The sequence below is a fragment of the Nematostella vectensis genome, chromosome 10 (assembly GCF_932526225.1).
Source record: "Nematostella vectensis chromosome 10, jaNemVect1.1, whole genome shotgun sequence".
NCBI classification, from domain to species: Eukaryota; Metazoa; Cnidaria; class Anthozoa; order Actiniaria; family Edwardsiidae; genus Nematostella; species Nematostella vectensis.
Window position 1 is genome coordinate 5559309 of NC_064043.1, and position 11500 is coordinate 5570808.

At 37.7% G+C, this 11500-nt stretch overlaps 2 protein-coding genes and 1 long non-coding RNA gene across 6 annotated transcripts in view; 1 reads left to right on the forward strand and 2 right to left on the reverse strand.

Annotated features, from left to right (window-relative positions):
• The window catches only part of LOC5521996 (dynein axonemal heavy chain 3-like), an 85438-nt gene extending 82407 nt beyond the window's left edge, over window positions 1–3031 (reverse strand). For 2 of the 4 annotated variants that reach the window (XR_007314052.1, XM_048733821.1), the window contains exons 1-3: window positions 2800–3031; window positions 1296–1367; window positions 814–905 (exon numbers count right to left, since the gene is read on the reverse strand). Coding sequence is in view for 3 of the 4 variants with exons in the window: in XM_048733821.1 (XP_048589778.1) it covers window positions 814–905; window positions 1296–1367; window positions 2800–2829 (194 nt within the window). In the remaining variant the exon portion in view is untranslated. The remainder of the gene's footprint in view (window positions 1–813; window positions 906–1295; window positions 1368–2799) is intronic. The other 2 variants (XM_048733820.1, XM_048733819.1) reach the window with 1 other exon arrangement.
• A 74-nt stretch (window positions 3032–3105) lies between these two features.
• Window positions 3106–3572, forward strand: LOC116604663. The gene is made up of 2 exons (XR_004291172.2): window positions 3106–3202; window positions 3335–3572. It is a non-coding gene; the product is annotated as an uncharacterized LOC116604663 (long non-coding RNA).
• Window positions 3573–5085: 1513 nt separating this feature from the next.
• On the reverse strand, window positions 5086–11500 carry LOC5521995 (interferon-related developmental regulator 1). Its single transcript, XM_032367327.2, has 11 exons — window positions 11235–11500; window positions 10902–11000; window positions 10690–10786; window positions 9619–9743; window positions 8772–8929; window positions 8337–8387; window positions 7958–8106; window positions 7430–7673; window positions 7063–7191; window positions 6517–6606; window positions 5086–6226 (listed from the first exon to the last, which is right to left on the reverse strand). The coding sequence occupies exons 1-11, from the start codon at window positions 11293–11295 to the stop codon at window positions 6143–6145; spliced, it is 1287 nt and encodes a 428-aa protein (XP_032223218.1). The 5' UTR covers window positions 11296–11500; the 3' UTR covers window positions 5086–6142.

The following is an 11500-nucleotide window of genomic DNA, read 5'->3' on the forward strand; positions in this document are numbered from 1 at the left end:
TGAAGGCTTTCATAGAAAGTGCTCAATACTCGAAAGTAGAGCGGTGTATAGTGTTAGTTTGAGAAAAATACAAACTACATAGGTTTCCCTACAGGTCTGTTTCGTGGTTGCCCACTCATCAGGGAACAGACCTGTAGGGAAACCTATGTAGTTTGTATTTTTCTCAAACTAACACTATACCTGGTATATATATGTAAAAGTTTATGGACCGTTCATTTTTTATCGAGGAGGGGGGTGCTGGTGGAAATTATAGAAGCCCAGTATTTTTTAAGGTGACCCACCCCACAACCTCTGTATTTTGACCCCCCCCCTTTTCCAATCCCATGTATTTTTTTCACATGCCCCCCCTCCCCCAACCACAAACTATTTGAAATGCACCGTTGCCCGTATGTTTCACAATCTTGGTTTCTCTTCTCCTTTAATTGAGTTTTAACATATAAATTCTGAGTAAATGTAATAATAAAAGAATAAAAATAAGAATAAGAATAAGAAAAGAATAAATGTATGGCACTTCTCCTTGTACAAAAGATCTTCTAGTTGATGAGGATGGCGATGATAGAAGCGATGAGGATAGCGATGAGAATAGCAAGTGAAGGCAATGCGTATGGTGATGAGGATGGCAAGGGGAAGCAAATGAGGATGGCAATGATAGCGATGCGCAGTCAAAAAATAGCTTGGCAGCTAAACAATAACTGTAATATTTTGTGTGACCCCCCCTTTTTCCGTGAATTTTTTTGGTGACCCCCTTATTTCAACCAGCCTCCCTCCCTGATAAAAAATGAACGGCCCCTTATACCCCATGTATATTCATACCTGGCATATCTATAGTGTTGCTTCTCCTTGACAGGTGCAGCTTTAGTGTACGCTCCATACTCAACTATCCTCGGCTTTTCACTGTATGCAGGCTGAAGCGCATATTAATATTATATATTATATACATTTTATAAAATTATGTAGGGGCATGGCTTTGACCCCCCCCCCCCCCCAAGTTTCTCACACTGCCAGGCAGTGGACCATTAAAGTCCATGTCAAAGTATTACAGCCAGATATCAATGGTGCCCTATAACCCTTGGCAAATAACAGAAGCATGGGTGTGATTTGCCTTTAGCAATCTAGATATTCATAAGAAGGCATGTTTTCTTTTTCAAATTGGGAGCACTGATATATAAAAATATGGCAAAGGGTTAATTTGTAGATTTTAGCCCAAGCATAGGGGTTATGTTAAAAATAGTGCCTTGCTCGCCCTACTAGATAGCAAACAAGCAGGCTTATCTTCTTGAACTGTTCAACCATACCTGTGGGACTGTTAATGGTGGAAGGTGATCAAACATTGCAGGACGTTTCTTTGTTTCACATTCAACCTCAGGCTGGAAAAAATATATATACATTTTAATACTTAGGCTGTAGCAGGGGCGGGGCACTGGGGGCACGTGTCCCCCTAATATTTTCAAAAAATTATAAGGAAATAACCAGTAGGGGTGTGGCTGTTCCCCCCCCCCCAAATGTTTTCGTAATGTTTCTGTATCATGCCCCCTCCCAAATAAATTGATGCATGCTACGGCAATGTTTATCCAAAAAACATAAATGTGGACTTTAACAGCACACTAGCATACACACATTGGCACCAGTCGGGCCAAGATGGGACGCTAGCACAGTCTATCACCCGTGCAGTTCGTTATTTCTTATCATATAACAATTGGATCTAAAAAGTCTGATTATATGTGAATTGAAAACCGTTATAGCCTACAAAATGGCTGCCAGATAACTGTGTACCCTCCTTCGCTCAAGTGAGCGGAAAATAGGCATGGAGGAGTTGAAACATAGAGAACATGAAAAATAACAATTATATAAAAGAAAGTTGATGAAGCGTATAAATTATAAGGTATACATTTTTTTTTTTACAAAAATTTCAGATAATTACAGGCCGAGTATTAATAGTATATAAAGCCAAAAAATAAATCCTCCATAGTATATATATGAGCTCAGAAGTCAATTTTAATAATTTGCATATTTTATTAATTCCACCATTCTAAATACAGATTTTCATTTACTTTGTCTTAAAGTAAACACATACAGGAGCGACTTTTTTTGTTTTGAATCGAAATCAGTTTTAAATCCATAGTCTACCGCGGATTAATAAAACAAATAATGTAGCCATGGAGAAGTATTCGTGTTATAGAATTACATTAAAGAACGAGGGAATTACATCTTTTGATGTAACGGAGTTGTCGCATATTTTACATTTAACACATTGACAAGTTCCAAAATATCGACTACCAATTCCCAAAATTACCTCAAGTTTATAATTATTGTTATCACAATAACCGTGTTTTTATTCGGATAAATTAGCTAGGTTAATACTATCGAATAATATTTTTAAATCGCGATGCCAGAGAACGTGGGAATAGAGTCACAATCACAATGTTTACATCAACTTCTACCATGCGATTATGAGAAAGGTACTAGGAGAGTGACTCCAATAAATGACTTGTTATCGATAGCGATGAGAACCAAGCGGGATAAACCACGCGAACATAATCACAAAATCATAAAGAGAGTAGTAATTCAATGAATTGAAGGTGCTATTTATAAGCTCATCTAGCGAATACGGTTCCTTTATGGCGCTAGTTTTAATTTGGGATTTTCTCGCCTTGCAAGTCATTTTAGACTAAAACATTTCCGCACTCGTACAAAACTGGAAAGGTCATGGAAAGAATCCCTTGGAATTTCAAATAACTGCTTGTTACTTGAGAATTATTGTAGAAGGATTTTGTCAAGAATAGTTAAGAATAGAGATACCTGAAGTTTGTCTGCTCGCGTGGTCGCCATAATGTTCAAAAGACGATCGTAATAACAGAACAACGCATGTTAAACCGTGGTATTTCGGGCCAGGAGATGTGAGTGATCGAAATTCATTCCGTTTCCTTGTGTTCCCGTCTATTAGGTGCTTCCATTATATCCTGATCTCTAAATCGGCATTTCTCTCTTCGTTTGTTTGCTCGGAAAGTCAAAGCTCCTTAGGTTGCTTTTACGGTAGTCCTGGATATCGGAAGTATGAATAATTAATAATTGACATTCGAAGCTTAGCAAGTTTACATGGCAACTGAAAGATTACAGTTTATAAAAGTCATTTGCGACAAATACAATGTTGACAGACTTGGGATTAAATCGCACTGATTCAATAAAAGAAATTATGGAAAAGGTATAGTACTATTTTGTAACTGATCGAAAGAACTACCTCTTTGAACCAATTAAAGTAATGTAGATTGAAATTATTGTAATTTGTCTGACAATAGACGGAATTACTCTTTTCTCTAAAAAAAACTTTTGTTAGCCAGTGGATCGCTGGAGAGAGACCCGACGAGAACCCTGACTGTTTTCAACAGAGATAGAAGAAAAGAAGAAAACACAGCAAACGGAAGCTTGACAATAAAGAGTGATGGACAAGGAGGAAGCCAGCTTGCTGTTAGACAGGGAAGCCATTTAGCTGTTTAGCAGCTAAATGTTTTTTTTCTTTTCTGATTTTGAATCACGCATTATAAAAAACGGGAAGTAAAACAATTTAAGTTATATTTTTTAGTTCTTATATATTATGAATTTTTATACATAAATTATCTTCAAATGTTTCTCTTTTTGATATTCATGTATTGTATTTCAGTCTGCTATATCCCTTTTAATTGAACCTGATTCCGATTTTTCTATATTTTTTTTAAATCGATGTTAATCCTAAGAGGTCAAATCCCTATAATGTGTCAATCAACAGATCAACCTTACCGAGTTTAGCATTTAGGGTTACAAAATAAGCAATGGTAACATAAGCCGTACAAACTATTGATTTCCCTTCGAAATCACGCTATGAAAATGGCCGATTCTTTCTCCATGCTATCTAGCCCCCAAGCAGGACAAAGCTAGAAACAATTTCAAACAGCATGACAATAATTCTTTCTTCTTGTGTGGGTATCATTACTATTTTGGCGTACGGCAATTCTCCTAAATGAGAGCCCACAGTATGGGCTAGCGCAGGAGCTTGTACACAGGCCCGTAGCCAGGAGGGGGGGGGGGGGGGGGGGGGTTCGGAAGAACCACCACACAAGACTTGAAGGTCCGCTCTGATGAAAGAAAATTGAGTACCATTGCAAGCTAGGACGAGAGAAAATGGCCACTAAATAGGTAAACAACCCCCCCCCCCCCCCCCCGCCCCCCCGTTCAAAATCCTGGCTACGGGCCTGATCCATTTATCCAGTTTGATGATACCCTTTACATAACCAGGGGCGTACGCAGCCTACATGACTGCAGTAGCTGACTGCAAAAAAATTGGCGATCTTATTTGCGTAACGAGGGGAAAAATCAATTGTTTGCTCATTCATTTTTATGTACGTAGTTTTATATGTATGATGAGGATAAAAACTATAATTTTCTTAATCATGGTAGTCTACAGATGATTTCCAAACATATTGTTATGTCGTTCAGTGCCACGCGACGACTGAAGTCCTATTTCAGATCGAGGATGACAGAGGATCGTGTAATATTCTCAAAGTCTGACGCATTGACGCAAATTTTAACGCAAAAGCGGGAGCTATGAAATCTTCACGGGCATGCGGTATGAGGAGCCACGCCCTCATTCAGCTTCTGAATGCTTTGACTGCAACTTGTTAAAATCCTGCGTACGCCCCTGACAACTGGTGTCGGTACAACATCAGTAAAAGGACGGACAGAGAGGGACCATAAATGATGCCCCTCCCCTCCCATATTTTGTTGAAGCAGAACTTGTGTTTTTCACGGCAACTGGGAAGTGGAGTTCTTTTTTTGAAAGAAACGTAGCAGATTTTTCCAAAAAAGTCCCCCTTCCCCCATCAGCCCCTAGCATAGGATTTCGACACTTGTCTACAAGTGTCACTCTTGCCTCGTTCCGTTCGCGATTTTAAGAGGTAGGGTAAATATTTACTAATTCCTTTCTCAGTACTCTAGAGATGAAAGGATGCTTTCCGCCAGGATTGGCAAGCGAGAACTCAAGACTGTACCCCTTGTCTTATTACCAAAGGGTTCCCAATTTCAAAATGGACAATTTTAACCCAACACAAACAATCAGCATGGTGACAGTTTATTTATCTTTTATAGAACATTGTGGCTTTCCAGTGTCTGCCATTCAACCGTTAATTTTGAATTATCACAAAAATATACAATCTACAAGAGAAAGTTCATGGCGAATGGCTTTTCTGTACCATTTGGGTTTAGTATGAATACTTTGGTTGAAAAAAAAAAGCCAAGTAGTACTACAAATACCGCATGCTCAGGGATCCAGTGTTCCCGTATTTCAACCACCAGTAACGCCGGGGATAACTGTGGTAAAGACCTTTAGGAGTGCCAACGAAGACCACTGGCCCTCTCAGAATGCACATAGTGTGGCAGTCATGTCATGCTATCACAGCTGTTGTCTACCCTTCACAAGTACATGAATTAACTTAAAAGTACATTTTATAGGCTTGGACCAGCAAATTACATTAGGAGACTAAATTTCGCGGCGCCACATGAAAAAAACTAGTAAAATCACACTACAAAACTTGAAAAGACAGGTTGAATTCATGATTAAAATAAATACAGAGTCTAACACAAAAACATACCAGTGTGCAGGTATGGAATGGAATTATATTATTTCATTTAAAAACCTATGACTTAATTTTAGCTAGATGAGACAAATCGAGATGGTGTGCCTCATTGAATGAGATAAAGACTGTGGCTACCAGGAAAGGCTGTTGGGACAAACAAATGGAAAAACAAATGAGCTTGGAAGAGGTGAGAAGAGGAAGAGCTCACTCCCTCATTTTTTTACTTCCATCCCTTTAAGACTTAGGCATAGTTTAGACACCATTTTTTTTCATGTACCATTCCAATTGAAAATGCTTTGTTAATGAACAGAATCAATTGATTCATTTTCATTTGCATGCATTTGGAATGGAACATGAAAAAGAACAGCAACCAAATTTCGCTTTAGGTTTTAGGTTTCCCTGTATGCTTCAGTCTAGACTCATCCACTGTAGTGTTTCCCTGTTTGCTTCAGTCTAGACTCATCCACTGCGTAACACATGGCCAGGTGACTGTCTAGACACATCCACTGCGTCACATGCAACACATGGTCAGGCGACTAGTACATGCTGGCATTACGCTTGTCACGATGCTTGCCGCGTGTTAGGGTTCTTGCCTTGGAGGCTGCATTGTTCCAAAGTTGCTAAAAGAAAAAGTACCGATGAGTGTGTTTTAAGAACAATGGGAAATAAATGGAAAAACACATGGCGAATAGAATTTAAAAACATTCACAAAATTGTCGTTATTAACAGAGTTCCAGTGAATGAGGACTGTTATGTGGGCCATCATTAATGGGGTTTCATATCATTATATTGAATTATCTTATTATTTACAGTGTTAGCTTGCATTTTAAAAGCATACCACTACTAAAAGCTGTAAGAAAAATCATTGCCTACTAAAAGCTGTAAAAGAAAATCATTGACAGCTGCTCACCCTCTCATATTTGCTACATTTCTTTTGTTTTGACTCTTCCAGGCTGATAGGAGGACCCAGCTCAAAAATCTGCCGCACCAGTTCATTTGCCTAAACGAGCAACAGAGATGTAAAATTATCATGAACCAAGAAAAAATAGAGGGGAAAAAACAATGAGATGTAACAATAGTTATGACATGGTTATATTCAAGTTATGATTGGTGATTGGAGAAGCAAGTCAAACCAGGGTAGCCTACTGTACATTGGTGTGGTGAAATTAGGGTAATAAGTCAACACTGGGTTGAAGATAGTTCTCAATGATTCAAGTATTAGCCCTTCTCTAGTGAAAATAAATGTGTTTGATGTCTTCAGGGGGGTGGGGGCAGGGACATTCCAAGCTTTAAGCCATTATATAAAGCTTAACTAAATTTTGGAAGCCTCTTTTAACAACAATTTAATTAACCCAAAATCAAATTTAATAAATCATTTTCCATAAAATTTTGATGGTGGGCCTAAAGATAAAAATAGCCAAGCAACAGCCTTGAGAGATGCTAAATTTGAGACTACCTTTAGATGAGTGACTGTTCCAGTGGTTAGGGTGTCCTTCAAGGCTCCATACTGTCGCCTCCTGGCCCAGGAGTCCAACTCCATCACTTCTGTGCCAAACCTGATGGAATCCTCAGGAACAGCTCCATCCTTTTATTAAAAAAGCAATAAAAATCAGCTTAATATTAACTTTTAAAACAATCGCATAAACTGTCAAATCATGTTCTGCCAAGGGATTGTAGCAAAAAAGGGTTCTATTAAACATTATGGCTTATTATGACTTATATGGCTTATTTTTATATTCCAAACCCCACAAGCTCCCGGCCATGGAATGGGTTGCACATGTTAAAGATATTTTATAAAATGGGATAAATTGATCAGTGCTGACCTCCACAGCCTTGAGTACATCCCTGAAGCTTGCTCTCTGCTGCTTCAAATCTTTCTTTGCTTTGTGTCTGTCACTATCTGTGGCCAGTTCTCTCAACAGTTCACATATTCTCTTCCTGTCTCCCTGGAAGCTCTCATCTGAAAACCGCTTGATCTCGTACATCAGGGCTAGAATCTCACCAGCAGAAATCCTCAGGTCTATCTCATTGCTGGTTTGTAGAATATTTATTACCCTTCGCATATACCTAAAATATACAGTATCCCATAAAGAAATTACTCAACAAGAATACACAGAAAGAATAAATGAAGTGTTTTTTTTTTTTTCTGACGAATCTCTCTATTTTGTTTCTATTATTTCCTCTATTATGCTTAGGAACTGATTCAGAATATTATAAGGAGATGGAAAAGAGGGGCCCAACAAAGTTTTATTCTTTGTACAAAACAAAGAGACACAACTTTTACTTTTTTACTCAAAAAGGGATGGATAACCCCCCTCCCTCCCCTCCTTGCATCTGGCCCTGACACTCACTGCTGTACTAGGTCCTCGGCATTGTTTGCAATGGACAACAAAAGGCCCCAAGACAGAAGTGCACTGCAGTGGAAAGGTACTTGAGGAGGCTGCACTGTCTTGTTAGTGTTGAAGACATTCTCAAAGACTTGAGTGCACTCTTTGAAGTCCTGAAGATAAACCAATAAACTATCAATAAACTATCTATGGCATTAGAGTACAGCAGGAGCCTAGGCTTGAAAATTTAAAATTTATGACAAGGGGCAATTGTAAAATGGCAATGATAAAATAATATTGTTCATGATCTGCTATATTTCCTTTAAATAAAAAAATATGATTCTGCAATAACAACTTAGATCCCAAAACACATATAGTAGTTTATTTGTCTGCTTTTTATTACCTCATCTTCATCGCAAGCAAGGAAACAACAGATCCCAAGAGTTGTACAGCACTGCAAGACAAATCCACATCACTTGATTATGCGATCTGCTATATTCATATACATTCAATAAGACATTATCAGTCGTAAGAATGGTTAATGAGTAGGATTCATCTAGAGGGGTAATGTAGAAAAATGCAGATTTCCAAATTGGTTTGATTACTGAGTAAAATTGTATACTTTTTGCATTTATGTACAATGTTGAAATCATAGCTAACAACAAAGCTGTTTAAACATATGTTTACAGTCAAATATGTTGCAGATAAAAACTATATTACAGTGGTGCATAAAGCCAGGATTAAAGCCCTGGTATTGAAAAACATGGCTGTACCCCTGTGTAATAAAATAATAAAAATAATCAGAAATCCTTTGAATCAGATTATTTTGAATACATACACTTGCTCTAGCTGCCGGATGTGCTGTTGGATCCTGGATCACAATTATAAGATACTGCTTAAGACTTTTAAACAACTCTTCACTATCAACCCCAAAGCCAAGCTGGATACACAGCAATGAGGCTATGGATGCCGCAAGAACGCGGTCCTCTGTGGTACCTAAGAATGTAAACAAGAAGGATGTCTAGTGAAGTGCACCTAGCTGTTACCAACAAAAATACAATTCATGGAGAGCCCAAAATACAAAGAAATGACAAAAAAGCATCTCCCATTAGTTTAGACTCTCCCAATTACAGGCAATGAAGGGGTCTTCCTCAAAGACAGAGAAGACTGTTATTCTGTGTAGGAGGCCTGTGGTTTAACACCAAAGAGAGGCTCAAATGGACAAATCATAAGAAACTATTCCTGCAGATAACAGCATTTTTTGCAAGTGTTTTTGTTGATCCTATGTCTTGAATCATAAGCACCTAATGCACTTACTGTTGCATTGCCGCAAAACATGACCATTTGAGCCCTTTTTGGTGTAAAACCATAGACCTCCTTAGTGTAGACCATGAAAAGGTCTATTGTTTTTACTATTTTTGATAATATCAATCATTGTAAAGTAATGAAACCATCCATTGGAGACCATGACTGGGTTCCTAGAAAGCAGGTTAACACTAACCCAGAGATAAATAAAGTTGTTATCCAATCAAACGTCTCGATAACCATATTTATCCATGGATAAGTGCTAACCTGCTTCCAAGGAGCCGGGCCCTGTTCTCCTACTTATGGTGTAAATATTATTTCTAGAAATATATCCCTACCAAATATATGAAATGCAAAATAAAAAAATTATTGAAACCCACCTCTCCTCAGAAACCGTTCTACGGTATCCTGGATCGTCATCTTTCTGTTTACAGCATAGTCAAAAAGTAACTTGGATCTCAAAGCCTTTTGAATATTGGCTAAACAGGTCTGTCTGCCTCTTGCACTGAAATAAAAGAAAAGAAGAAATTAATGGAGAAAACCTGTGTGGCAAATTGTGACAAATCTTTTAGTGAAGCAAAAAAATAAAATGCATATTTCAGCCACTTTTCCTAAAAAAATAGTTTTATTGTATGCTAAAGCAAAGAACGTATTTTTTTTAAGTCTGGTATCCACCAATTGTGTGCTCCAGTTGGCTCTTGTGAGGTCCAGTATTCTATGATACGGCCATGCACTAACAGACCTTGGTAACAGTATTTTATGATATGGACCGCCCAGATAAAAATAATTTCTCAAATTTTAATACTTGAGAAATCCAAAGCAGCAGTGTCACACAGGCTTCAGAGTTTTTTATTTTATTTATTTTTAACATAAAAACTATTTAGCAGATATAATGACAAGATCACTAAAATTACTTGGTTCTCTCATTCAGATTTATTCCATGTGGTTACTATTGCCCCATTTCATAAAATAAGATTGTTACGTGTTTACGTGCATGTTTTTAAAAATTACATCATATTGCTATTTTCAGCCGTAGGGTTAGAATAATAAAACAAAACAATTCGGTATATAGTGTTATTTTCGCCAATAAAATTATTAACAGAAAAAAACGACATAAAATCTTTATGTTAAAACTAGAAGATGACAAACAAAATATTTCCGACAATTGTTTAGTGAGAATTTTGAAGGAATATATGCCAATTTTTAATTCGCCGGTATTTAAGTAGAACCAGTACCTGCTCCGTGTGTGGTGTAGAAAAAGATATATCACGCTTTTAAAATTATGCCACCTTAACCGGGAAATAAAAACAAACATTGAATCCAGCTAGAAAATGTCGTTATAAAACCATTTTAAAACATAAATCCTATCTCACAAACGTAATTTGCGAAAAGCACATTATCACTAAATAGAGAAGGCAGAGAGAATGGCGCGCATCGGATACAAGACGAACCTCTTTTGAGTTGCACCATCTAAATTATCATCCAGAACTTGCTCCATGTTAACTGTAATTTCCTCTGTACCATCTTCGTTTCCTTCAGCAGCGGCAACTGGAAATAAATTGAAGGCAATATCAACACAACCCGAATGGTTCGTGTAAATAAGTAAGTAAGTATATGGATTCAACTCACGTGGGAAGGAAAAGGAATGATTCATTCCACTTACATTCGTCTCCATTCGCGAAGTCGAGCGATCCCTGGCTAGTTACACTCATTGCCTCTTCTTCATCGACATCCATGGTATCTTCAGCTCTCTTTGGAGAGGCTACAAGAACAAAACAATCGGTCTTTAATTCAAAGGTAAAAACATGATTTGTTTATTTCCGACTCGGGTATCGGGGAAAATATAAGTAATGGCGCTTCGTAAATGAAACACTTGTGGGGGCAAGTCTTTCGCATCTCTAGGCAAGTTTGGGCTATTATTTATACGAAACATCTTACATATAAACATGAGAACTGTTTGTAATAAAAAAAAAATATTTGTAGGTAGTATTCTGACCTTTACGCTTCGCTTTCGTCTGTCGTTTGCTTTTACTCCCTTCTCGGCCACCTTTAGGCATGGTTATTCTTTCGGTTATTTCACAGACTATTTACGATAATTATTATTTGAATTTGTGATACTTTCTCCTTCGTATACTGCGCTTTCTTCTTGTATTGTTATAATGATCTAACTGTTGGAATAATGCTGAACTCTGTAAATACATTGGGACTTCGCAAGAAAACCTCACTTCACCCAACGAATGGGACCAAGAAACTGAACCAATG

Coding starts and splice junctions, on each gene's coding strand:
- LOC5521995 (XM_032367327.2), bottom strand. CDS start 11,295: ATGCCTAAAGGTGGCCGAGAAGGGAGTAAAAGCAAACGACAGACGAAA. Junction 9,744..10,689: donor GATGGTGCAACTCAAAAGAG/GTTCGTCTTGTA, acceptor CTTTTATTTCAG/TGCAAGAGGCAGACAGACCT. Junction 7,674..7,957: donor GCCGAGGACCTAGTACAGCA/GTGAGTGTCAGG, acceptor TGTATATTTTAG/GTATATGCGAAGGGTAATAA.